Here is a 23,579-nt window from a genome sequence, read left to right on the forward strand (position 1 = left end):
GAGAGGAGGCTCCCCAGAGTCCTGCCTGGCTTTGTGGGGAGCAGTTCCAGAACATCGCCCGGGGACCCCGTGACACAGGGATTTATATGAGGCAATAGGAGAGTTTCTCTCTCCCTTTCCTAATGGGTCCAACATTCTGTTGCTGTTTGGCTGCGGCTGCACGTTGAGGGGAGGTTTGCAGAGAACCCTCCACAGTGACTCCAAGATCGTCCTTGAGTGGTACCAGCTCATTCAGCCCCGTCGTTCCAGCTGGGCTGGTGGCTTCCAATGTGCAGGGTTTGCATTTCTCAGTACCGAATTTCACCTGCCAGGTTGTTGCCCAGTCACCCAGTTTTGAAGGACCCTTTGTAGCTCTTTGCAGGCTGCCTGGGACTTAACTACCTTGAGGAGTTTTGTATCGTCTGCAGATGTTGCCACCTCCCTTCTCCAGATCGTTTATGACTGTTGACTAAGACAGGGCCCAGCAGAGATCCCTGGGGGACCCCATGATTTACTTCTCTCCAGTCTGAGAACTGACCGTTTACTCCTGCCCTTTGTTCACGTCTTGTCACCAGTGACCGACTCTGCGGGGACCTTCCCCTCCATCCCCTGGCAGCTGACTTCGCCTAAGAGCCTTTGGCGAGGGGCCTTGTCCAAGGCTTTCTGAAATTCCACGTTCCCTATATCCCCTGGGTGCCCCATGTCCACCTCTGTCAACCCCCCGTAATTCCCACATTGGGGAGGCTGATTTCCCTTCACAAAAGCAGTGTTCATTTTTCCTCAACAAACTGTGTTCAATGTGACGAAGCAAACAGGTGCAGACATGGCACCATGAAACCAGGAGTCCGGGTTCCCAGCTCCTCCCCTCTCTCTCCCTGATCTAAGTAGGCAGCAGGTACCTTCCAGTCTGGACCGAGTGGCCCTGGCCACTCACACTCACTGTGGCCCTTCACAGATGTGAAAAGAGCCGGATCTTTGTCTGTTTTGTAATCCTGCCACAGAAAGAGGGAGTGCTGACCCGCCTCCGGACACCCTGCAGTCAGGGCTGGGATGGCAGGGGCTGCAGGGCAGGAGTGAGGGGCACCAGCGGACTGGGGCGGCGGGGGGGGGGGGGGGGCTGCAGGTCGGGAGTGAGGGGCACCAGCAGAGCTGGGGGGGGGAGGCAGGGCTGGGCTAGCAGGGGCTGCGGGTTGGGAGTGAGGGGCACCGGCAGAGCTGGGGGGGGGCAGGGCTGGGCTAGCAGGGGCTGTGGGGCAGGAGTGAGGGGCACAGGCAGAGCTGGGGGGGGCAGGACTGGGCTAGCAGGGGCTGTGGGGCGGAAGTGAGGGGCACCGGCAGATCGGGGGGGGGGCAAGGCTGGGCTGGCAGGGGCTGCGGGTTGGGAGTGAGGGGCACCAGCAGATCGGGGGGGGGCAGGGCTGGGCTAGCAGGGGCTGTGAGGCAGGAGTGAGGGGCACCGGCAGAGCTAGGGGGGCAGGGCTGGGCTAGCAGGGGCTGTGGGGCGGGAGTGAGGGGCACCAGCAGAGCTGGAGGGGGGCAGGGCTGGGCTAGCAGGGGCTGTGGGGCAGGAGTGAGGGGCACCGGCAGATCGGGGGGGGGGCTGGGCTGGGCTAGCAGGGGCTGAAGGTCGGGAGTGAGGGGTACTGGCAGTGCTGGGGGGGGGCAGGGCTGGTCTGGCAGGGGCTGCAGGTCGGGAGTGAGGGGCATCAGCTGTGGGGGGGCTCTCACCTCCTCGGACACCTGGGTCCGGTCAGCGATTTCTATGTGAACGACTTCCATGTCCTTCCATGTCTCCCGTGTCCAGACCGTGAACCTGCCCCGGGCAGGGAGGGAGCCGTCAGCAAGGGGGGAACAGAGCATTATGGGTAAGTGGTCTCGCTGGCGCTGACTAAGGGGGGACACCCACCCTCAGGGCTCTCCCCTATGATGGAGTCGGGGCTGTCTGTGTGGGGAGGGGAGAGCCGGGGGTGTCTATAGGGACGGGACACGATCTAAGCCTGTAACCTGAACCAGGTGGGGTGCAAGGGGCGCTGTGCTGGGGGTGGGGGGCTCAGCGGGGGGTGCTCTCCCCAGCGCTCAGGGCAGGCCCCAGTGGGCTGTTAGGGGGCACTGTACTGGGGGTGGGGGCTCAGTGGGGGATGGTCTCCCCAGCACTCAGGGCTGGCCCCAGTGGGGTGCAAGGTGCGCTGTGCTGGGGGTGGGGGGCTCGGCAGGGGGGGCTCTCCCCAGTGCTCAGTGCCGTCCCCAGTGGGGCGCTAGGTGTGATGCAGTAGGGTCTGTCTGTGTGGGGAGGGGAGAGCCGGGGGTGTCTTTAGGGGAGGGACAGGATCTAAGCCTGTAACCTGAGCCAGGTAGCGGGGAGGGGGTCAGCACCTGGGCCCGGGAAGCTGGACAATGGAATCCGCCGGCTGGAGGAGGGGCAGTTCAGTTTCGGTTTGGGGCTGGGTGATGGGAATTCAGGGGATCCTGTGCTGGGATCCAAGCGCCCTGAACCCCGAGAAGGACTCGATTGGGGGGTCCTGGTTGGGCCTCCAGGCTCTGCTGTAACCTGCAATCCTGTTGTCCAATAAACCTTCTGTTTTACTGGCTGGCTGAGAGTCACTAGGGGTCCCAGGAAGAGGGGTGCAGGGCCCTGACTCCCCCATGCTCCGTGACACCCCTGCTTTGGCCTCCTTCCCTGGGGGGCCGGGCTGACTCACGCTGGCCTGGTTGGGGCTGATTGGGACGGGTTCTGGCCTGGCCACGGGGAGGGGGCACCAGGGGCGGGGCTGATGGGGGGATGGGGCCTAGCCTGGCCATTGGGCGTACTGGAGGGGCAGCGGGGCTGATGGGGATGGGCTCTGGCCTAGCCCTGGGGGGGCACCAGGGGTGGGGCTGATGGGGGGACGAGGCCTGGCCTGGCCATGCGTCGTACCGGGGGGGGCGGAGCTGCCAGGGATGGGGGCAAGGGGGCGGGGCTGACAGGGGCAGGGCCTGGCCAGGCCATGGGGCATACTGGGGGGCGAAGCTGCCAGGGGGTGGAGCTGGGGGCTCCAGGGACGAGGCCTGGCCTGGCCCTGGGGGGCACCAGGGGCGCGGCTGATGGGGGGACGAGGCCTGGCCTGGCCATGGGGCGTACCGGGGGGGCGGAGCTGACAGGGGCCAGGGATGGGGGCACAGGGGGCGGGGCCTGGCCAGGCCATGGGGCATACTGGGGGCGAAGCTGCCAGGGGGCGGGGCTCAGCTCCCTGTCATATTCCAGCCGCCTCTGCTCCAGGGACAGGGAGCTCTGCCGGGACGATCCCCTGCTGACTGCTGGGGTCAGGGTGCCCTCGGTATTCGCTGGGCTCCCCCCAAGCCCTCCCCTCGGTGTAGGTAGGCAGGGCCTCAGGATGTTCTCGGCAGCAGTCTGACCCCTCCCAGCCATGTCAGGCCCTGGGGCCCGGGCGGCTTCCTGCAGGGACTGGGCTCGGTTCAGCCAAGCGATCCTTCTCCTGCAGCTGGGCAATTAGCTGTGCCTTGGTGGACCTGCCAACGCGCCGCCCCCTCTGCCTGCACAGCTCCCCAGGTCGCCCTTAAGGCGCTTAGCACACATCTTCTGCTGGCCACTCTCCGGCCTGTGCTCTCAGCTTCCACCGGCTCCAGGGAGACCCCTCGTGCACCAGCCCTTCTTCAGGTCACCCCCTCTCTGCCAGGGTCGAGCTTCAGACTCCTCCGCCCCTGGGACTGCTCGCTGCAGTCCTCAGGGGGACCCCGTTACTCCAACAGTCCTTCTCGCTGGTCACACACTCCCAGAGGTTAACTGCCCCCTGAAACCGTCCCTCTCTGAGCCTTCAGCACGCCTGGTCCTCGTTATCCCCCCTTTGTTTTACTGCTCCCCAGTCACTTACTGCAGGAAGCACCGTCCATGGGGTGCAGTACGTCCCACCGCTGCCACCAGGTGTCACAGAGTGTGGGGGGTCACAAGGCCCTGCACCCCCAGCTCCCTGCGATTTCCCAGGACTCTCAGCCAGCCAGGAAAGCAGAAGGTTTATTGGACAACGGGAACGAAGGATACAGCAGAGCTTGGAGGCAGAACCCCTCAGTCAAGTCCTTCTGGGGCTTCAGGGAGCTTAAATCCTAGCTTGGGATTCCCTGTGCTGCACCCCCAGCCCAAAACCAAAACTGACCAACCCCCCTCCCCCCCAAGCAGGCTCCTTCCTTTGTCCAGCTTCCCAGCAAAGGCGTTGACCTCCCCTCCTGGCTCAGGTTACAGGTCCTGTCCATCACCTAAAGTCACCCCCTGCTCTCCCATCCCCCCATAGAGTCCCCACTGCATCACACCCCCCCCAGGCAGCCAGTCCCAGTAACACTCCCCCGCCCCCCCAGGCCAGTGCCCGTCACAGGGCTCACCGGTGCGGCAGGAGGGGTAGGTGTTCCAGGCCTTCTCGTGAAACACCAGGGAGCCCTCGGCGCCAACATCTTCACGAAGTCGGGCACCTTGCTGTGGGGGGAGCATGTGCGGCTCAGAGCCAGGGGCCTTGGCTCGGCTCGGCTCCACCAGCCCCAGCCCCAGCCCCACCCTGGGGGCGCCGCCCTCCTCCCCAGCCCTCCCCTGGCCCCCCAAGCACGAGCCCCCCATCCGCCATGCCATCCCTTCCCCCCACCCCACATCCCTCTGTCCAACAGCCCTGCCCCACATCCTGCTGCCCCCGGGGGCGCTCACCTGTGCGGTGGAAGAGCTTGTGGGTGTCCTGGCCGGTCTCACCGGGATCATTGGTCACCCCGCCCCCTCTGACCAGCCCATGCCCCGCCCCCTCACCCAGCCCCGCCCCCTCACCCAGCCCCGCCCCTCCGACCAGCCCGTGCCCCGCCCCCTCACCCAGCCCTGCCCCCTCACCCAGCCCATGCCCCGCCCCCTCCGACCAGCCCGTGCCCCGCCTCCTCACCCAGCCCCGCCCCCTCCGACCAGCCCATGCCCCGCCCCCTCCGACCAGCCCGTGCCCCGCCCCCTCCGACCAGCCCCGCCCCCTCCGACCAGCCCATGCCCCGCCCCCTCACCCAGCCCCGCCCCTCCGACCAGCCCGTGCCCCGCCCCCTCACCCAGCCCATGCCCCGCCCCCTCCGACCAGCCCGTGCCCCGCCTCCTCACCCAGCCCCGCCCCCTCCGACCAGCCCATGCCCCGCCCCCTCCGACCAGCCCGTGCCCCGCCCCCTCCGACCAGCCCCGCCCCCTCACCCAGCCCCGCCCCTCCGACCAGCCCGTGCCCCGCCCCCTCACCCAGCCCCGCCCCCTCACCCAGCCCATGCCCCGCCCCCTCCGACCAGCCCGTGCCCCGCCCCCTCACCAGCGCATGCCCCGCCTCCTCACCCAGCCCCGCCCCCTCCGACCAGCTCATGCCCCGCCCCCTCACCAGCCCGTGCCCCGCCCCCTCCGACCAGCCCGTGCCCCGCCCCCTCACCCAGCCCCGCCCCCTCCGACCAGCCCACGCCCCGCCCCCTCACCAGCCCCGCCCCCTCCGACCAGCCCGTGCCCCGCCCCCTCACCCAGCCCGTGCCCCGCCCCCTCCGACCAGCCCGTGCCCCGCCCCCTCACTCAGCCCCGCCCACTCTGATCAGCCCATGCCCCGCCCCCTCACCCAGCCCCGCCCCCTCCGACCAGCCCCCCGCTCCCGGAACCCTCCCCCCCCGCCGGGAGCAGGGCAGCAGCACGCGGCTGCGGAGAGAGACGTGGGGGGGTTCAGAGCCGGGACCCCCAGCGCCCCCCAACTCTGATCAGCGCCATCGCGCGGCTGCACCGGAAGCAGGAGGTACTTCCGCGGTGAGACCCGCCCCTTTGACGCCACTTCCGCCCTTACTTTGCCCACATTCCGAGCCCGGCACGGGGGTCGGCGATGACGCCATCGCTCACGTCAGCGCGGAGGGGCGGGGCTCAGGGAAATTCGGTTGACCCTTCGGGGGCGGGGCCTGTCCCGGCTCCCTCCCCCCCGGGCAGCCGCAGGGAAACTGAGGCAGCCTGGCCGGGCTACAGAAACTGCCCCGCCCGGGCCCTTCCGCAGCCTGACCCACGGCCCGGCCCGCCCCTCCCCCCGCCTGCCCCACAGCCCGCCCCTCCCCCTGCGCCAAACCGCCCCCAGCCCCCTGCCTGCCCCACACCCCGCCCCTCCCCCCTTCTGCCCCCTGCGTCTACTCCAAACCGCCCCAACCCCCTGCCTGCCCCACAGCCCGCCTCGCCCCACTCGGCCTGACCCACGGCCCGCCCCGCCCCTCCCCCCTGCCTGCCCCACAGCCCGCCCCGCCCCCCTTCTGCCCCCTGCGCCAAACCGCCCCCAGGCCCCTGCCTGCCCCACAGCCCGCCCGGCCTCAAACCGCCCCCGCCCGCCTGCCTCAAACTGCCCCTGCACGACCCACAGCCCGCCGGGCCCCACTCCTCCTGCCCCACGGCCCGCCCATCCCCCCTTCTCCCCCCTGCACCTGCCCCACACCGCCCCCGCCCCTCCTGGCTGCTCCACGGCCCGGCCCCGCCCCACCCGTCCTGACCCACAGCGCGCCCCGCCCCCCTGCGCCTGTCCCACGGCCCGACCTCCCCTGCCCCACACATTCCGACCCTTCCGTCCTGTCCCTGAATCACAGCCCGCCCCGCCCCACACGTCCTGCCCCACGACCCGGCCCCGCCCTGCCCCACACACTTCACCCCTCCTGTCCTACCCCGCCCCCGCTTCTCCCGCCTCACACCGCCCCCAGCCTGGCCTGGCCCCGTCCCACACACCCTGCCCCGCCCCACACGCCCCCCGCTCTCCAGGCCGCGCCCTGTGGAGGGGCAGAGACTCGCGTGGGCGTGTCGTGTCCGGGCTTGGTGCGAACCCGGCTCCCTCGGTGCTGGAGGCTCTGCAGGGCCGGAGCCGGCGGCCCCTCTCCAGGGCACCCCGAGGTGAGGGACCCGTGCAGGATCCGCACTCGGCTCCGCCCGGCCTGGGGGCGCAGGGACCCAGCGGCTTCACGCTCCCCCTCCGTGGGGTGCAGCCGCCCTAAAGCCCCGTGTCCCGCGGTGCCCCACACGGGGCCCCCTGCGACTGGTTAGTGCGGCCAGCCTGGCCCGAGGGCCCCATGGACACGCCAGAGCCGGGCGCGGGGAGCCCGGACTCCTGGGTTCTCTGCCCGGCTCTGGGAGGGGAGTGGGGGCTGGTGGTTAGAGCAGGGGGGGCTGGGAGGCGGGACTCCTGGGTTCTCTGCCCGGCTCTGGGAGGGGAGTGGGGGCTGGTGGGTTAGAGCAGGGGGACTGGGAGCCGGGACTCCTGGGTTCTCTCCCCGGATCTGGCAGGGGAGGGGGGGCTGGTGGGTTAGAGCGGGGCGGGGCGCCAAGACTCCTGGGTTCTCCCGGCCCTGGGTACTTACGGTACTGAACATGTTCAGTAACATCTGCTGAAGCCCCTGCCCTTTCCCCCGTGGGATTCTGCAGCCTACTATTGATGGGGGTTAAAAAGGGAAAAGGGGGCACTGGGTCTGAGCAGGGGGTCAGGCAGCTGCAGGCAGGGGTAGGAGGGGGCTAAAGGGAAAATCAGGGCTGGGGGCAGGAGCAGGACTTCAGCTGGGAGGGGCGGCACAGGGTAAAACCTGGGCACAGGGCGTAGCAGTTACCCCGGTGGCATTGAGACTCCTGTGCCTGCGAACATGGTGGGGGGCAAAGGGGTGCTTTTATTTCCCCTCCCCTGTCAGCTCCCGTCAGCGTGGGCGTCCCAAGCCGAGGTTTTGGTGCCCTGCCTACAGCTGTAACCCCCCCGCCACAAGGAGCATTGCTGTGCCCGCCGGCGCCCCGGTAACCCCCCCCGCCGCGAGGGGAGTCGCTGCGCCTGCCGGGAGCACCCCGGTAACCCCCCCGCCGCGAGGGGAGTCGCTGCGCCCGCCGGCGCCCCGGTAACCCCCCCGCCGCGAGGGGAGTCGCTGCGCCCGCCGGGAGCAGCCCGGTAGCCCCCCCGCCGCGAGGGGAGTCGCTGCGCCCGCCGGGAGCACCCCGGTAACCCCCCCGCCGCGAAGGGAGTCGCTGCGCCCACCGGCGCCCCGGTAACCCCCCGCCGCGAGGGGAGTCGCTGCGCCCGCCAGGAGCACCCCGGTAACCCCCGCCGCGAGGGGAGTCGCTGCGCCCACCAGCGCCCCGGTAGCCCCCCCGCCGCGAGGGGAGTCGCTGCGCCCGCCGGGAGCACCCCGGTAGCCCCCCCGCCGCGAGGGGAGTCGCTGCGCCCGCCGGGAGCACCCCGGTAACCCCCCCGCCGTGAGGGGAGTCGCTGCGCCCGCCGGGAGCACCCCGGTAACCCCCCCGCCGCGAGGGGAGTCGCTGCGCCCGCCGGCGCCCCGGTAACCCCCCCGCCGCGAGGGGAGTCGCTGCGCCCGCCGGGAGCACCCTGGTAACCCCCCGCCGCGAGGGGAGTCGCTGCGTCCACCGGTGCCCCGGTAACCCCCCCGCCGCGAGGGGAGTCGCTGCGCCCGCCGGCGCCCCGGTAACCCCCCCGCCGCGAGAGGAGTCGCTGCGCCCGCCGGGAGCACCCCGGTAACCCCCCCGCCGCGAGGGGAGTCGCTGCGCCCACTGGCGCCCCGGTAACCCCCCCGCCGCGAGGGGAGTCGCTGCGCCCGCCGGCGCCCCGGTAACCCCCCCGCCGCGAGAGGAGTCGCTGCGCCCGCCGGGAGCACCCCGGTAACCCCCCCGCCGCGAGGGGAGTCGCTGCGCCCGCCGGGAGCACCCCGGTAACCCCCCCGCCGCGAGGGGAGTCGCGCCCGCCGGGAGCACCCCGGTAACCCCCCGCCGCGAGGGGAGTCGCTGCGCCCGCCGCCAGCACCCCGGTAACCCCCCCGCCGCGAGGGGAGTCGCTGCGTCCACCGGTGCCCTGGTAACCCCCCCGCCGCGAGGGGAGTCGCTGCGTCCACCGGTGCCCTGGTAACCCCCCCGCCGCGAGGGGAGTCGCTGCGCCCGCCGGGAGCACCCCGGTAACCCCCCCGCCGCGAGGGGAGTCGCTGCGCCCACCAGCACCCCGGTAACCCCCCCGCCGCAAGGGGAGTCGCTGTGCCCGCTGGGAGCACCCTGGTAACCCCCCGCCGCGAGGGGAGTCGCTGCGCCCGCCGCCAGTACCCCGGTAACCCCCCCGCCGCGAGGGGAGTCGCTGCGCCCACCGCCAGCACCCCGGTAACCCCCTGCTAACCGCTACAGACAGCAGCAGCGCCACGCCTGCTGCATCCGCCTGCCCCATCCTGTCCGTCCCGCCTGCCTGCCCGCCCTGTCCTGCCCGTCCCGCCCGCCCACTTTGTCCTGTCTGACCCACCCCACCTGTCCCCCCGCTCGCTCCACCCCAACCCTCCCCATCCCATCCCATCCCGCCCGCCCCGTCCTGTCCTGCCCGCCCCATCCCATCCCGCCTACCCACTCTGTCCTGTCCTGCCCACCCTGCCCCGTCTGTCCCACCCAGTCCTGCCGGTGTGAGGACCTGCTCTCGGCAGGAATTAGCTTCCTCGCAGTGCAGTGTTCCTGTCTCACACACACGCTAGGCAGACGCAGCCTAGATGGGGGTACAATACGGGGAGTGCACGCCGGGGTGGAGAACGGTTGTGCCAGCAGTTCTCAGTGAGTTGGGCTGGAGGGGCGGAACGGGGGCGTGCTCCAGGGATCAGTTCTGGAGACGTTTCTCCCAAATCCGAATCAGGGCGTGAGATGATGCCGTGGCGAGTACAGTGATAACCAGCTGCACACACGCACTGGCCAGTGACGGCCGAGTCCTGTGGGAAGGGACCTGGGGGTCACAGTGGATACAAGTGAACAGTGTCACGCTGTCCCAAAAGCCCAGGGCATCACTCTGGGATGTCCGCTCTGTCCACGCGGATACACCCTCACTGGAGCGTTGTGCCCATTTGCTGCATCAGGGACCCGTTTCTTCCAGTCCATCACGTAGGGGCATGTTCCTAGGGGGAGCCGGCCGGGAGGCAGCGTGGGAGCAGCGAGCCCGGGCACAGGGCTGTGGGGGGTGTTCTGGCTGGGGCGCTGTGGGGCAGGGAGCGCTGGCTGTAGGGGGGGCGCTGTGTGGCAGGGAGGTGCTGTGGGGAAGGGTCGGGGCACTAGCTGGAGAGGGAATTTGACCCCGATCTCTCCCCCCAGCTCCCCATGGCCCAGGTGCAGCCAGTCCAGGGCCTGACCCCTGACATGGTCACTCGCTGCGAGCTGGTGGCCGTCCGGGGAGTCCCACTGCCCAGCGACACAGCGGAGCTGTGGGGGCAGATATGGGGCTTCCAGGCCCGGCCTGACGATCTCCTCATCTGCACCTACCCCAAGGCAGGTGAGTGGGGACAGGGGCTGCAGGTCGGGAGTGAGGGGCACCAGCAGGGCTGGAGGTCTGCGAGTCAGGAGTGAGGGGCACTGGGGGGGCTGCGGGTCGGGAGTGAGGGGCACCGGCAGGGCTGAGGTCTCTCCTCTCTGTCAGGCACCACCTGGATTCAGGAGATCGTGGACATGATCCAGCAGGATGGGGACCCCCAGAAGTGCTGCCGCGCCCCCATTTACGAGCGCATCCCCTTCCTGGAGCTCTGCCCGCCCCGCCCCCTCCCGCGTGGTGAGCCGGCTCGAGGGGGCCCCGTGCAGCGGGGGATGGGGAGGGGCTCGTGCCGCGGGATCCGGACCCCACTCACTGGTGTCCCCATCTGGTTCAGGGTTTGAAGAGGCTGCGGCGATGCCTTCCCCACGGACCCTGAAAACCCACCTGCCCCTGGAGCTAGTGCCTGCCTCCTTCTGGGAGCAGGACTGTAAGGTCAGGACGCCTGGGTTCGCTCCTGGAGGGGGCGGTGGCTGGAGGTTGTGGGGGGGAGGGGGCAGCTAGGATGCCTGGGTTCTCTCCCCGTTCTCTCTCCCCCAGGTGATCTATGTGGCGCGAAACCCCAAGGACAACGCCGTCTCCTATTTCCATTTCCAGCGGATGAACCAGAGTCTCCCAGCCCCGGGCCGCTGGGATCAATATCTACAGACCTTTTTGGCTGGGGGGGGTGAGTGAACCCCTCCTGCTGGCCCCCCCTTCCTGTCCTGGGGCCCCCCAGCCCAGCCTGACCCTGCCCCTCTCTGACAGTGCCTTGGGGCTCCTGGTTCGACCATGTCCGCGCCTGGTGGGACGCGAGGGACAAACACCAAATCCTCTACCTCTTCTACGAGGATATCAAGCAGGTGAGCGCTGCGAGCTTCCCCCCAGCAGTGCCCCCGATCAGGCTCCCCTGACGCTGCGAGCTTCCCCCCGGCAGTGCCCCCGACCGGGCTCCCCCAACGCTGCGAGCTTCCCCCTGGCAGTGCCCCTGGCCAGGCTCCCCCGACGCTGCGAGCTTCCCCGATGCTGCGAACTTCCTCCCGGCAGTGCCCCTGGCCAGGCTCCCCTGATGCTGCGAGCTTCCCCCCACCCAGCAGACCCCCGACGCTGCGAACTTCCCCCCGGCAGTGCCCTGTGTGTCTCCACCAGGACCCGAGAGCTGAGATCCAGAAGGTGGGTCGGTTCCTGGGCCGGGAGTTGCCGGAGCCAGTTCTGGAGACGATCGTCGAGCACACGTCGTTCGAGAGCATGAGGGAGAACCCCATGGCCAATTACAGCACGCTGCCTGCCTTCATCCTGGACCATGCGGTGTCCCCCTTCATGCGCAAAGGTGGGGACTGGGAGCCAGACGCCTGGGTTCTCTCCCAGCTGTGGGGGGAGGGGTTGCTATGAGCCTGGACACCTGGGTTCTCTCAGCTCGGGGGAGGTGTCACATGGCTCTGAGCCCGGACGCCTGGGTTCTCTCCCTTCAGGCACGGTGGGCGACTGGACAACCCAGTTCACGGTGGCGCAGAGCGAGTGGTTTGATGCCGAATGGGCCCGGCGGATGGAGGGGAGCGACCTGCGTTTCCGCACCCTGCTCTGAGGGGACAGCGGGGCCCCGACCCCCCGGCTGGCCCCTCCCCGGTGGTTCACGCAGTGATTTTCATGCCGCGGTTTGTGAGCTGCGCGTCAGGGCCCCCTGGGGCCGGGTCGCTGTGGCTGGGTCGGTTGTTGGGGGCCGAGGTTGGGGCTCCCCTGGAATAAACCAGGTGCCTCTGGGTCACTGACATCTCCGCTTCGGGCCCCTCGCCACCTTCGCCCCTGGAGCAGGGGATGGGCTCTGCGCTGTGAGCTTCCCACAGCAGTGCCCTCCCCCATATGCCAGGGGGCGCTGGACTACATTGCCCAGAATGCTTTGCGGAAGGGCCAGGTTGAGGCATGGCGGCTCATGGGGGGTGCATTGGATTCTGCCCGCATGGCCTTATGGGAGCTGTAGTTCTGTGGCAGTTCTGTGGCCTCCCTGTAAGATTCTATCTCCACCCCCCTTGCGCTGCCCCCTCCCCCATGTGACCCCCCCCCACAGCACCAGCCCTTGTCTGAGAGAACACGTCAGTTCCTGTCAGCCCCTTGGGACCCCGCCTCCCACAATGCCCTGCAGCGCTGGCAGGGCTCCCAGCGTGGATTGCACTGGGGGGGGGCGCAGCGGGTGCACGAGGAAGCACGTGCTGTGAGGCTGCCACGTGCTGTGTATGGGGGTGAGGGGTGGGGCAGCGTTGTGTCTTAGGGGGTGGAGCTGTGCTGGGGTGTGGCCGAGGGGGCAGCAGCGGGTGATGGGGAACAGCAGCTTTGCTGACTGGTGAGAGGGAGTGGCCAGGGACAGCCCCCCTCCCATTGTACTTAGAGCCCCCTCCACAATCTTTTCAGGGGAGGGAGGCAAAGCACCACGTTTCCTGGTAATACGTGTATCAGTCCACACACTGTCACATGTCTATGAGCTCTGTATTACACTCGTGCACTCACACTCATTCACACTCTCACACACTTGTTGTTACCATCGAGTTGCCCCCTATGACGTCACTGGCAGATGAGTTAGATGGGAGGGCCGGGTTCATGTTCCCATGTGGACGAGACGAGACTCAGGTCCTGTGCAGACACCTCACGTTTATCGCAGCTTTGGTCTCACAGGGATTTGCACCAGTGTGTCCCCGCTGGGGCCTTGTGCTGCTCCTCTCCGGGGCTGTCCCAGCTCCGTTCTGCTGGCTCCCAACCCCCGCGGCCGTCCTAGGTCTGAGCTGGCCCCGTGGTACTCGTGTGGGGCTGGCTCCAGCCCCTGTCTGAGGGGTGCAGCTGGCTGGAGGTGCTGCCTCCCGCCTTCCTCAGCCAATGGGCAATTGATGAAGGGGGGCAGATCTTATTCTGCTCTGAGCAAAAAGTGATTTTTCTTCTCCTTGGACTGGCCGTGGGGGCGACTGCACCGAGCCCGGGCTCAACGCTATGGTTCTATCGCAGGATTTAGTAGGAAGTTCCCATAGCAAAGGATGTGGGCCAGAGTGGCCTGAAAACAGTCGCACGTGGATGGCCCTAAGGCAAAGTCACAGGAAAGTTATGCAAAGCTGCTTAATGCAGAGATTTATCCACACACCCCTGGTGCCCCGTGTCCTGCCCCCTCCTAGTCTGGTGCCCCTTGCAGGTACATGGAGGACACACCCAGCACATGGGGTCACCACCTGTACTTGGGGTCACCTTCCTCACACGTGGCAGTAAGTGAGAGTCCCTGACGGTGAGTCCGGAGAACCCAGGCATCTGGGCCCTCTGCTCTAACCACCAGCCCCCGCTCCCCTCCCAGAGCCAGGAGAGAACCCAGGAGTCCGGACCCCTGTTCCTCTCCCAGAGCCTGGAAAGAACCCAGGCATCCGGGCCCTCTGCTCTAACCACCAGCCCCCGCTCCCCTCCCAGAGCCAGGAGAGAACCCAGGCGGCCGGGCCCCTGCTCCTCTCCCAGAGCCAGGAGAGAACCCAGGAGTCCGGACCCCTGCTCCTCTCCCAGAGCCTGGAAAGAACCCAGGAGGCCGGGCTCCCAGCCCCGCCTCCAAACCTATTCTCTCCCCATGGCAATGCCACCCTGCACTTGTATCCCCACTTCCAAGCCCTGCAGCATTTTAAAGGTGAGGGAGCCCTCACCTCAGTACTTAGGGGGCTGGGCTCCATGGGGCATGAAAGGGGGACCCTGAAGCCCCTGTTTCTTGGGGGAGTTGTGTGTGTTGTTGGGGGGCTCTGCTGGCCTCCCCGCACCTCCAGGGATGTTCAGTGCCCCTCCCCTTGAAGGCCTGGGCGGGGTGTCTGACCCACTCCCCCCAAGGGTCTGTGAGTACCTGGCTGCCAAGCACTGCACCTCCACGCAGAAGCTCTGCGCCCCCCCCCCCCGCCCCGGTGAGCTCCCAGGACACGCTGGGGCTGGAGCATAGGGATGGGGGTCAGGCGGGGCTGCAAGGGAGAGGGCCTGGGGGTGGAGCTCTCTGGGAATGGGCGGGGCTATCTGGGAATGGGCGGGACTGCAAGGGAGAGAGGCGGGGCTGAGTGGAGCTCCCTGGGAGGGTTCTGCCATGGGGCAGGGGATTTGCGGGGGGGGGGTCTGTTGTGGGGGTTCGGGAAGCTGCTTTGGGGGGGCAGGGGATGTGGGTGGGGTTAACACACAAACGGTGCTCCCAGGGTATTGTGTGTAACGGGGAGGAACGTTTGGGGGGGGTTATGAGCAGCGGGGGGGGGGGGCAGGTGCTCCCAAGGCATTGTGGGTAACAGGAGGGGAGGAATGTTTTGGAGGAGGGTTGTGAGGGGGGGAGCAGGTGCTCTCAGGACAGTGTGGGTAACGGGGGAGGAGTGTTTCGGGGGGGTTGTGGGCAGCGGGGGGGCAGGTGCTCTCAGGGCATTGTGGGTAGGGGGGAGGAGTGTTTCGGATGGGGGGGTTGTGAGCAGTGGGGGGGGCAGGTGCTCCCCGGGCATTGTGGGTAGCGGGATGGAATGTTTCAGGGGGGTTGTGAGCAGCGGGGGGGGGGGCAGGTGCTTCTAGGGCATTGTGGGTAACAGGAATGGAGGAATGTTTTGGGGGGCGAGGGGGGCAGCTGCTCCCAGGGCATTGTGGGTAACCCCCGCATCTTCTCCCCCCCAGGCAATGGGGAGCAGGACCTGTTGAGCAGTACTACTGGTTGCCCCAGTGCATGCTGGGAAAAGGACCCCTGCCCCGTGGGGCCCTCACTGCCAGCTACCCCCCAGTGCTGGGGGGCACTCTTTGATTGGCTGGGCCAACACCTCAAGGTCCCGGATTGGCTGGCACAATGCACAGATGGGACTAGGTGCGCTGTGCCCTCATTGGGTGGCATGTCCAAGGCCTGTGCCCCCCTTGTCTCTCATTGGCCGATTCTGCTAGCTCCACAGAGGGGCTGTTTATGATTGGAGGGGGCCACCCACAGCTGTGCTGGCCCCTGATGCACCCGGGGCCCTCCCTTGTCTTTGATTGGGTGACACCATACACCTGAGCGCCTCTGATTGGTTGGTATGGCCAGCGCCCACCACATTTCAGCACGTGACTGACAGCTATGGGGGGGGCAGGGCTCAGCAGGACACTGCTCTCACTACCTTGCCAAGGCTATGACCTCCCCCCCACTGCAAAGGATGCTGGGAGTGGCTAAGCCCTCCCCTGAGTTGGTTCAGTGGGGCTGGAGCCCCAGGGTCACCCTCAGGTCAGCTGGGGGGAGGGGGCAGCGGGCAGCGCTAAAGGGTAGTGGCCAAGCTTGGCAGCAGGAAGTGATGTCTGCACCCCTTGGCATGAGTTCAAAGATGGCCACCCTTGTGGCAGGAAGTGATGTCATCCATGCCAACACTCCCTCATTGCTCACCCCCCAGCTGGGCCTCCCCCAGCCAGGGCCCCCTGCACCTGCATTGAATTGTCCCCTAGGATAAATCTCCCCCCACTTGGGGCTCCACTGCCCCCCCCAGCCCTGTCTGCCCCACACTTGAGGGGCCGGTTTCCTCTCCCACCAGGCAAACCCCCATCAGCCATGCAAAAAGTCAAGTTTCTTTATTAAGGGGGGTGGGGGAAACAGACCTGCCCCCTTGATACCCCCCTTCATCCTCACCCCACAATTCCCTCTTCCCCCCTGGCAATGAGCGAAATCACCCCCCCCCGCCAGCCAGGGCACTGGGGGTCCCCTTGCCACCCCTCTCCCAGGGGGGTGGGTATGAGGCCTGGGCAGGAGCCCCAGCATGGCCGCGTGTGCCCCACCCCAGGCATCGGGGTGTCCTCCAGCTCCTCTCTGTGTCGGGTGGCATTGCCGATGAGTCCGGAACCAGGTTCACTTGGCGAGGCTCAGAGCTGGGGGGGAGAGCGGATGTGAGGGGGGGCTCCAAGGGAACCGGCTCCATGCCCCCCCTGGGCAATTTCCCCAGCCACACAGATGCCCACAGGAGTGGGAGCCATCTTGGCCACCCTGCTCAGTCCCCCCTTGGTCCCTCTGCTCAACCCCCCTTGCCCTGCCCGGCTCAGCCCCCCTGCTAGCCCCCCCTTGGCCACCCCCCCCCGTCTAGGCCCTCCCTTCCCCCGCCCAGCTCAGCCCCCCTTGGCCCCCACCCAGCCCCTCCCTTGGCTAGCCCCCTGGCTAGGCCCCCCCAAAACTCCCCCTTGACTCCTGCTTGGCTCAGCCGCCCCCTCCCTTGGCCGCGGCCCCCCGGCTCAGCCCGGCGCGGCTCTCACCGGGGTCTCACTCCTGGCCGCGCCGCCGCTCCGAGCGCTGCAGTTTCAGGGCGATCTTGCGCTCGTGGCCGGCGGGGCTGGGCCGGTTCGTGTTCCCCACGGCCTCCCGCTTGGAGCGGCCCTTCCGGCTGCACCCGCCCGGCACTGGGGGGAGACGGGGTGAGAGCAGCCCCTGCCTCGGCCCCCCCTTTCCAGCCCCCTTGGAGAAAGGCTCTGAAGTACAGCGGGGAGCCCCCAGCCTAGGCGGGGGGGGCTGCAGGACAAGAGGCAAGGGACGGGGCTGTTGTGGGGGCACAGGGGGGGTTGCGAGGCGGGAGTGGGGGCTCCAGGGGGGCAGTGCGGCGCAGGGAAGCACAGAAGGTCCTGGAGGACTAAGTGGGGGTCCCGGGGGGGCACTGGGGCAGGGGGGAGCACAGGGGGTCCCAGGGCAGGGGAGCGGGTCCCAGGGGGATGCGGGGTGACAGTGGGGCGGGAGAAGGGAAGCACAGAGGGTCCTGGGGGGATGCGGGATGGGAGTGGGGGTCCCAGGGGGGCAGTGGGAGCACAGGGCGGTCCCAGGAGGCAGTAGGGAGGGAGGGGGGGAAAGCACAGGGGGTCCCAGGGCAGGTCCCGGGGGGATGCGGGGTGACAGTGGGGCAGCAGAGGGGAAGCACAGAGGGTCCCGGGGGATGCGGGGCAGGAGGGGGGGAAGCACAGGGTATCCCGGCAGGATGCAGAGAGGGAGTGGGGGTCCTAGTGGGGCAGTGGAGAGCACAGAGGGTCCCGGGGGGATGCAGGACGGGAGCGGGGATCCCAGGGGGCAGTAGGAGCACAGGGGGGTCCCGAGAGGTAGTAGGGCGGGAGGGGGGAAGCACAGGGGGTCCCGGGCAGCAGTGGGGCAGCACAGGGAGTCCCGGCGGGATGCGGGACGGGAGTGGGGAAGCACAGGGGGTCCCGGGGGGTAAGCGGGGCGGGAGGGGGGAAACACAGGGGGTCCCCGGGGGATGCGGGGCGGTCCCAGAGGGGCAGTGGGGAGCACAGGGGGGTTCCAGGGGGGCAGTGGGGAAGCACAGGGGGTCCCCGGGGGATGCGGGACGGGAGGGGGGTCCCAGAGGGGCAGTGGGGAAGCACAGGGGGTCCCGGGGGGATGCGGGGTGGGGAGGGGGGGTCCCAGAGGGGCAGTGGGGAGCACAGGGGGGTTCCAGGGGGCCAGTGGGTGCACAGGGGGGTCCCCGAGAGGCACAGGGGGTCCCGGGGGGCAGTGGGAGCACAGGGGGTCCCGGAAGGGAAGCGGGACGGAGTGGGGAAGCACGGGGGTCCCGGGGGATGCAGGAGGGCAGGCGGCGGGAGTGGGAGTCCCGGGGGGCAGTGGGAGCACAGGGGGTCCCAGCGGGATGCGGGACGGGAGTTGGGGAAGCACAGGGGGTCCCGGGGGGATGCAGGGCGGCAGTGGGGGTCCCGGGGGGCAGTGGGAGCACAGGGGGTCCCGGCGGGGTGCGGGACGGAGTGGGGAGCACACGCGGGTTCCAGGGGGGCAGTGGGAGCATAGGGGTCCCGGAAGGGAAGCGGGACGGAGTGGGGAAGCACAGGGGGTCCCGGGGGGCAGTGGGAGCACAGGGGGTCCCGGCGGGATGCGGGACGGGAGTTGGGGAAGCACAGGGGGTCCCGGGGGGATGCAGGGCGGGAGTGGGGGTCCCGGGGGGCAGTGGGAGCACACGGGGGTCCCGGCGGGGTGCGGGACGGAGTGGGGAGCACACGCGGGTTCCAGGGGGGCAGTGGGAGCACACGGGGGTCCCGGCGGGGTGCGGGACGGAGTGGGGAGCACAGGGGGTCCCGGGGGATGCAGGAGGGCAGGCGGCGGGAGTGGGGGTCCCAGGGGGCAGTGGGAGCACACGGGGGTTCCAGGGGGCCAGTGGGAGCACAGGGGGGTCCCGGGCGGCAGTGGGGCGGGAGAGAGGCAGCACAGAGGGTCCCGGCGGGATGCGGGACAGGAGTTGGGGAAGCACAGGGGGTCCCGGGGGATGCAGGAGGCGGGAGTGGGGGTCCCGGGGGGCAATGGGAGCACAGGGGGTCCCGGCGGGGTGCGGGACGGAGTGGGAAGCACAGGGGGTCCCGGGGCATGCAGGGAGGCAGGCGGCGCGAGTGGAGGTCCCGGGGGGCAATGGGAGCACAGGGGGTCCCGGCGGGGTGCGGGACGGAGTGGGGAGCACACGCGGGTTCCAGGGGGGCAGTGGGAGCATAGGGGGTCCCGGAAGGGAAGCGGGACGGAGTGGGGAAGCACAGGGGGTCCCGGGGGGCAGTGGGAGCACAGGGGGTCCCGGCGGGATGCGGGACGGGAGTTGGGGAAGCACAGGGGGTCCCGGGGGGATGCAGGGCGGGAGTGGGGGTCCCGGGGGGCAGTGGGAGCACAGGGCGGTCCCGGGAGGCAGTAGGGAGGGAGGGGGGAAAGCACAGGGGGTCCCAGGGCAGGTCCCGGGGGGATGCGGGGTGACAGTGGGGCAGCAGAGGGGAAGCACAGAGGGTCCCGGGGGATGCGGGGCAGGAGGGGGGGAAGCACAGGGTATCCCGGCAGGATGCAGAGAGGGAGTGGGGGTCCTAGTGGGGCAGTGGGGAGCACAGAGGGTCCCGGGGGGATGCAGGACGGGAGCGGGGATCCCAGGGGGCAGTAGGAGCACAGGGGGGTCCCGAGAGGTAGTAGGGCGGGAGTGGGGAAGCACAGGGGGTCCCGGGGGGCAGTGGGAGCACAGGGAGTCCCGGCGGGATGCGGGACGGGAGTGGGGAAGCACAGGGGGTCCCGGGGGATGCAGGGGGAGCACAGGGGGTCCCGGAGGGTAAGCGGGGCGGGAGGGGGGAAACACAGGGGGTCCCCGGGGGATGCGGGGCGGTCCCAGAGGGGCAGTGGGGAGCACAGGGGGTCCCCGGGGGATGCGGGACGGGAGGGGGGTCCCAGAGGGGCAGTGGGGAAGCACAGGGGGTCCCGGGCAGCAGTGGGGCAGCACAGGGAGTCCCGGCGGGATGCGGGACGGGAGTGGGGAAGCACAGGGGGTCCCGGGGGGTAAGCGGGGCGGGAGGGGGGAAACACAGGGGGTCCCCGGGGGATGCGGGGCGGTCCCAGAGGGGCAGTGGGGAGCACAGGGGGGTTCCAGGGGGGCAGTGGGGAAGCACAGGGGGTCCCCGGGGGATGCGGGACGGGAGGGGGGTCCCAGAGGGGCAGTGGGGAAGCACAGGGGGTCCCGGGGGGATGCGGGGTGGGAGGGGGGGTCCCAGAGGGGCAGTGGGGAGCACAGGGGGGTTCCAGGGGGCCAGTGGGTGCACAGGGGGGTCCCCGAGAGGCACAGGGGGTCCCGGGGGGCAGTGGGAGCACAGGGGGTCCCGGAAGGGAAGCGGGACGGAGTGGGGAAGCACGGGGGTCCCGGGGGATGCAGGAGGGCAGGCGGCGGGAGTGGGAGTCCCGGGGGGCAGTGGGAGCACAGGGGGTCCCAGCGGGATGCGGGACGGGAGTTGGGGAAGCACAGGGGGTCCCGGGGGGATGCAGGGCGGCAGTGGGGGTCCCGGGGGGCAGTGGGAGCACAGGGGGTCCCGGCGGGGTGCGGGACGGAGTGGGGAGCACACGCGGGTTCCAGGGGGGCAGTGGGAGCATAGGGGTCCCGGAAGGGAAGCGGGACGGAGTGGGGAAGCACAGGGGGTCCCGGGGGGCAGTGGGAGCACAGGGGGTCCCGGCGGGATGCGGGACGGGAGTTGGGGAAGCACAGGGGGTCCCGGGGGGATGCAGGGCGGGAGTGGGGGTCCCGGGGGGCAGTGGGAGCACACGGGGGTCCCAGCGGGGTGCGGGACGGAGTGGGGAGCACACGCGGGTTCCAGGGGGGCAGTGGGAGCACACGGGGGTCCCGGCGGGGTGCGGGACGGAGTGGGGAGCACAGGGGGTCCCGGGGGATGCAGGAGGGCAGGCGGCGGGAGTGGGGGTCCCAGGGGGCAGTGGGAGCACACGGGGGTTCCAGGGGGCCAGTGGGAGCACACGGGGGTCCCGGGCGGCAGTGGGGCGGGAGAGAGGCAGCACAGAGGGTCCCGGCGGGATGCGGGACAGGAGTTGGGGAAGCACAGGGGGTCCCAGGGGATGCAGGAGGCGGGAGTGGGGGTCCCGGGGGGCAATGGGAGCACAGGGGGTCCCGGCGGGGTGCGGGACGGAGTGGGAAGCACAGGGGGTCCCGGGGCATGCAGGGAGGCAGGCGGCGCGAGTGGAGGTCCCGGGGGGCAATGGGAGCACAGGGGGTCCCGGCGGGGTGCGGGACGGAGTGGGGAGCACACGCGGGTTCCAGGGGGGCAGTGGGAGCATAGGGGGTCCCGGAAGGGAAGCGGGACGGAGTGGGGAAGCACAGGGGGTCCCGGGGGGCAGTGGGAGCACAGGGGGTCCCGGGGGGATGCGGGACGGGAGTTGGGGAAGCACAGGGGGTCCCGGGGGGATGCAGGGCGGGAGTGGGGGTCCCGGGGGGCAGTGGGAGCACACGGGGGTCCCGGTGGGGTGCGGGACGGAGTGGGGAGCACACGCGGGTTCCAGGGGGGCAGTGGGAGCACACGGGGGTCCCGGCGGGGTGCGGGACGGAGTGGGGAGCACAGGGGGTCCCGGGGGATGCAGGAGGGCAGGCGGCGGGAGTGGGGGTCCCGGGGGGCAGTGGGAGCACAGGGGGTCCCGGGGGGATGCGGGGTGGGAGGGGGGTCCCAGAGGGGCAGTGGGGAGCACAGGGGGTCCCGGGGGGATGCGGGGTGGGAGGGGGGGTCCCAGAGGGGCAGTGGGGAGCACAGGGGGGTTCCAGGAGGCCAGTGGGTGCACAGGGGGGTCCCCGAGAGGCACAGGGGGTCCCGGGGGGCAGTGGGAGCACAGGGGGTCCCGGAAGGGAAGCGGGACGGGAGTTGGGGAAGCACAGGGGGTCCCGGGGGGATGCAGGGCGGCAGTGGGGGTCCCGGGGGGCAGTGGGAGCACAGGGGGTCCCGGCGGGGTGCGGGACGGAGTGGGGAGCACACGCGGGTTCCAGGGGGGCAGTGGGAGCATAGGGGGTCCCGGAAGGGAAGCGGGACGGAGTGGGGAAGCACAGGGGGTCCCGGGGGGCAGTGGGAGCACAGGGGGTCCCGGCGGGATGCGGGACGGGAGTTGGGGAAGCACAGGGGGTCCCGGGGGGATGCAGGGCGGGAGTGGGGGTCCCGGGGGGCAGTGGGAGCACAGGGGGTCCCGGGGGGCAGTGGGAGCACAGGGGGGTTCCAGGGGGGCAGTGGGGAAGCACAGGGGGTCCCGGGGGGATGCAGGGCGGGAGTGGGGGTCCCGGGGAGCAGTGGGGAAGCACAGGGGGTCCCGGGGGGGTGCGGGACGGAGTGGGGAGCACAGGGGGTCCCGGGGGATGCAGGGAGGCAGGCGGCGCGAGTGGGGGTCCCGGGGGGGCACTCACCGCTGTAGCGCTCAGTCAGGCTGTAGTAGTCGTAGGGGTCGAAGTGCTGCCCCTCGAAGGGGGTGGGCACCAGCTTGTGGGGCTCGAGCAGGGCCCCGGCCATGGCTGCGCGGGGATGTCCGTCCGTCCGTCCCGCTCCGCGGGCCCCCCTTTTATTGCCACCGCCCCCCCCCCCGGGAGGGGACCGAGCACGTGACGGGCCTGCCAGCAAAACAACCCTGACGTCATCCTCCACTGGCCCCCCCACCTGACTCGCAGCCATCAGAGCTCCCCCATTGCCCCTCCCGACCCGCATCCCCCCGCGCCCCCCAGTGCCCCCCGACCCACAGCCCCTCAGTGCCTCCCATCAGTGCTCCCCCATTGCCCCTCCCCACCCGCATCCCCCTGCGCCCCCCAGTGCCCCCCGACCCACAGCCCCTCAGTGCCTCCCATCAGTGCTCCCCCATTGCCCCACCCCACCCGCATCCCCCCGAGCCCCCCAGTGCCCCCCGACCCACAGCCCCTCAGTGCCTCCCATCAGTGCTCCCCCATTGCCCCCCCGACCCACAGCCCCTCGAGTCCCCCATTGCCCCCTCCTCACCCTCAGTGCCTCCCATCAGTGCTCCCCCATTGCCCCTCCCCACCCGCATCCCCCTGCGCCCCCCAGTGCCCCCCGACCCACAGCCCCTCAGTGCCTCCCATCAGTGCTCCCCCATTGCCCCTCCCCACCCGCATCCCCCCGAGCCCCCCAGTGCCCCCTCCCGACCCACAGCCCCCTCAGAGCCCCCCCTCCCGACCCGCAGCCTGGGTGCTGTGATTAGGGGACTCTGTGGGGGCCGAGGTCTGCCCCCCCGCAACCCGACCTCGTGCTGGGGATTTTCCACTAGCGCCTGGTGCAGGGCGCTGGCCGGGCTCCAAGACACACAGCCGGGCGCGGGGGGGGCTGCTGCCTCAGGGTCCTTGTTCCCCCAGCGCCGCCGCGTTCCCCCCATTGCCAGCCACCCCCCATTGTGCCCTCCACAGCCAGCCACCCCCAGCCCGCATTGTCAGCCGCTCCCTGTTCTCCGCCACGGAGCCAGCCGCCGCCACCCCCATTGCTAGCCCCCCCTTCTGCCTCCCCACTGCCAGCCGCCTCCACCCCCATTGCCAGCCCCCCCTTCTGCCTCCCCATCGCCAGCCGCCTCCACCCCCATTGCCAGCCCCCCCCGTTCTGCCTCCCCACTGCCAGCCGCCGCCACCCCCATTGCTAGCCCCCCCTTCTGCCTCCCCACTGCCAGCCGCCTCCACCCCCATTGCCAGCCCCCCCCGTTCTGCCTCCCCATCGCCAGCCGCCTCCACCCCCATTGCTAGCCCCCCCCGTTCTGCCTCCCCATCGCCAGCCGCCTCCACCCCCATTGCCAGCCCCCCCTTCTGCCTCCCCACTGCCAGCCCCTCCCTTCTGCCTCCCCACTGCCAGCCGCCTCCACCCCCCACTGCCAGCCCCCCCCGTTCTGCCTCCCCACTGCCAGCCGCCTCCACCCCCCATTGCTAGCCCCCCCTTCTGCCTCCCCACTGCCAGCCGCCGCCACCCCCATTGCCAGCCCCCCCCGTTCTGCCTCCCCATCGCCAGCCGCCTCCACCCCCCATTGCCAGCCCCCCCCGTTCTGCCTCCCCATCGCCAGCCGCCTCCACCCCCCACTGCCAGCCCCTC

General features: G+C 70.2%; 3 protein-coding genes and 2 long non-coding RNA genes across 22 annotated transcripts in view; 3 read left to right on the forward strand and 2 right to left on the reverse strand.

Annotated features, from left to right (window-relative positions):
- Positions 1 to 23,579, reverse strand: part of LOC127050841 (interleukin-27 subunit alpha-like) — a 39,837-nt gene that overhangs the window by 9,231 nt on the left and 7,027 nt on the right. Inside the window, exons 1-2 of one of the 2 annotated variants that reach the window (XM_050952424.1) lie at positions 4,664 to 4,760; positions 1,708 to 1,792 (exon numbers count right to left, since the gene is read on the reverse strand). The exons of the other annotated variant lie outside the window; for it this stretch is intronic. The gene's annotated coding sequence lies outside the window, so the exon portion shown is untranslated. Of the gene's footprint in view, positions 1 to 1,707; positions 1,793 to 4,663; positions 4,761 to 23,579 lie in introns of those variants that run through there. 2 annotated transcript variants of the gene reach the window in all.
- On the forward strand, positions 2,089 to 2,569 carry LOC127050876 (uncharacterized). Its single transcript, XR_007774341.1, has 2 exons — positions 2,089 to 2,160; positions 2,253 to 2,569. It is a non-coding gene; the product is annotated as an uncharacterized LOC127050876 (long non-coding RNA).
- LOC127050828 (sulfotransferase 1C2-like) lies at positions 6,718 to 11,871 on the forward strand. Of its 4 annotated transcripts, XM_050952395.1 has the most exons (9): positions 6,718 to 6,868; positions 9,627 to 9,735; positions 10,076 to 10,253; positions 10,398 to 10,526; positions 10,624 to 10,721; positions 10,827 to 10,953; positions 11,034 to 11,128; positions 11,415 to 11,595; positions 11,738 to 11,871. In XM_050952395.1, exons 3-9 carry the CDS (start codon positions 10,082 to 10,084, stop codon positions 11,848 to 11,850), a joined length of 915 nt encoding a protein of 304 aa, XP_050808352.1. In that variant the 5' UTR covers positions 6,718 to 6,868; positions 9,627 to 9,735; positions 10,076 to 10,081; the 3' UTR covers positions 11,851 to 11,871. The 4 variants fall into 4 exon arrangements, with proteins under 4 accessions (XP_050808352.1, XP_050808351.1, XP_050808353.1 ...); XM_050952394.1 differs by lacking the exon at positions 9,627 to 9,735 and having other exon boundaries at positions 6,719 to 6,868; XM_050952396.1 differs by lacking the exons at positions 6,718 to 6,868; positions 9,627 to 9,735 and adding an exon at positions 6,905 to 7,013.
- On the reverse strand, positions 15,807 to 22,136 carry NUPR1 (nuclear protein 1, transcriptional regulator). Its single transcript, XM_050952444.1, has 3 exons — positions 21,911 to 22,136; positions 16,494 to 16,637; positions 15,807 to 16,115 (listed from the first exon to the last, which is right to left on the reverse strand). The coding sequence occupies exons 1-2, from the start codon at positions 22,011 to 22,013 to the stop codon at positions 16,501 to 16,503; spliced, it is 240 nt and encodes a 79-aa protein (XP_050808401.1). The 5' UTR covers positions 22,014 to 22,136; the 3' UTR covers positions 15,807 to 16,115; positions 16,494 to 16,500.
- Positions 17,635 to 21,676, forward strand: LOC127050868 (uncharacterized). 14 transcript variants are annotated; one of them, XR_007774326.1, is made up of 6 exons: positions 17,635 to 17,684; positions 18,773 to 18,871; positions 20,211 to 20,270; positions 20,905 to 20,945; positions 21,381 to 21,421; positions 21,619 to 21,676. It is a non-coding gene; the product is annotated as an uncharacterized LOC127050868 (long non-coding RNA). The 14 variants fall into 14 exon arrangements; XR_007774320.1 differs by lacking the exon at positions 21,381 to 21,421 and adding an exon at positions 19,974 to 20,033 and having other exon boundaries at positions 20,211 to 20,251; positions 20,905 to 20,964; positions 21,619 to 21,665; XR_007774323.1 differs by lacking the exon at positions 21,381 to 21,421.

Source organism: Gopherus flavomarginatus, chromosome 5 (assembly GCF_025201925.1).
Source record: "Gopherus flavomarginatus isolate rGopFla2 chromosome 5, rGopFla2.mat.asm, whole genome shotgun sequence".
NCBI classification, from domain to species: domain Eukaryota; kingdom Metazoa; phylum Chordata; order Testudines; family Testudinidae; genus Gopherus; species Gopherus flavomarginatus.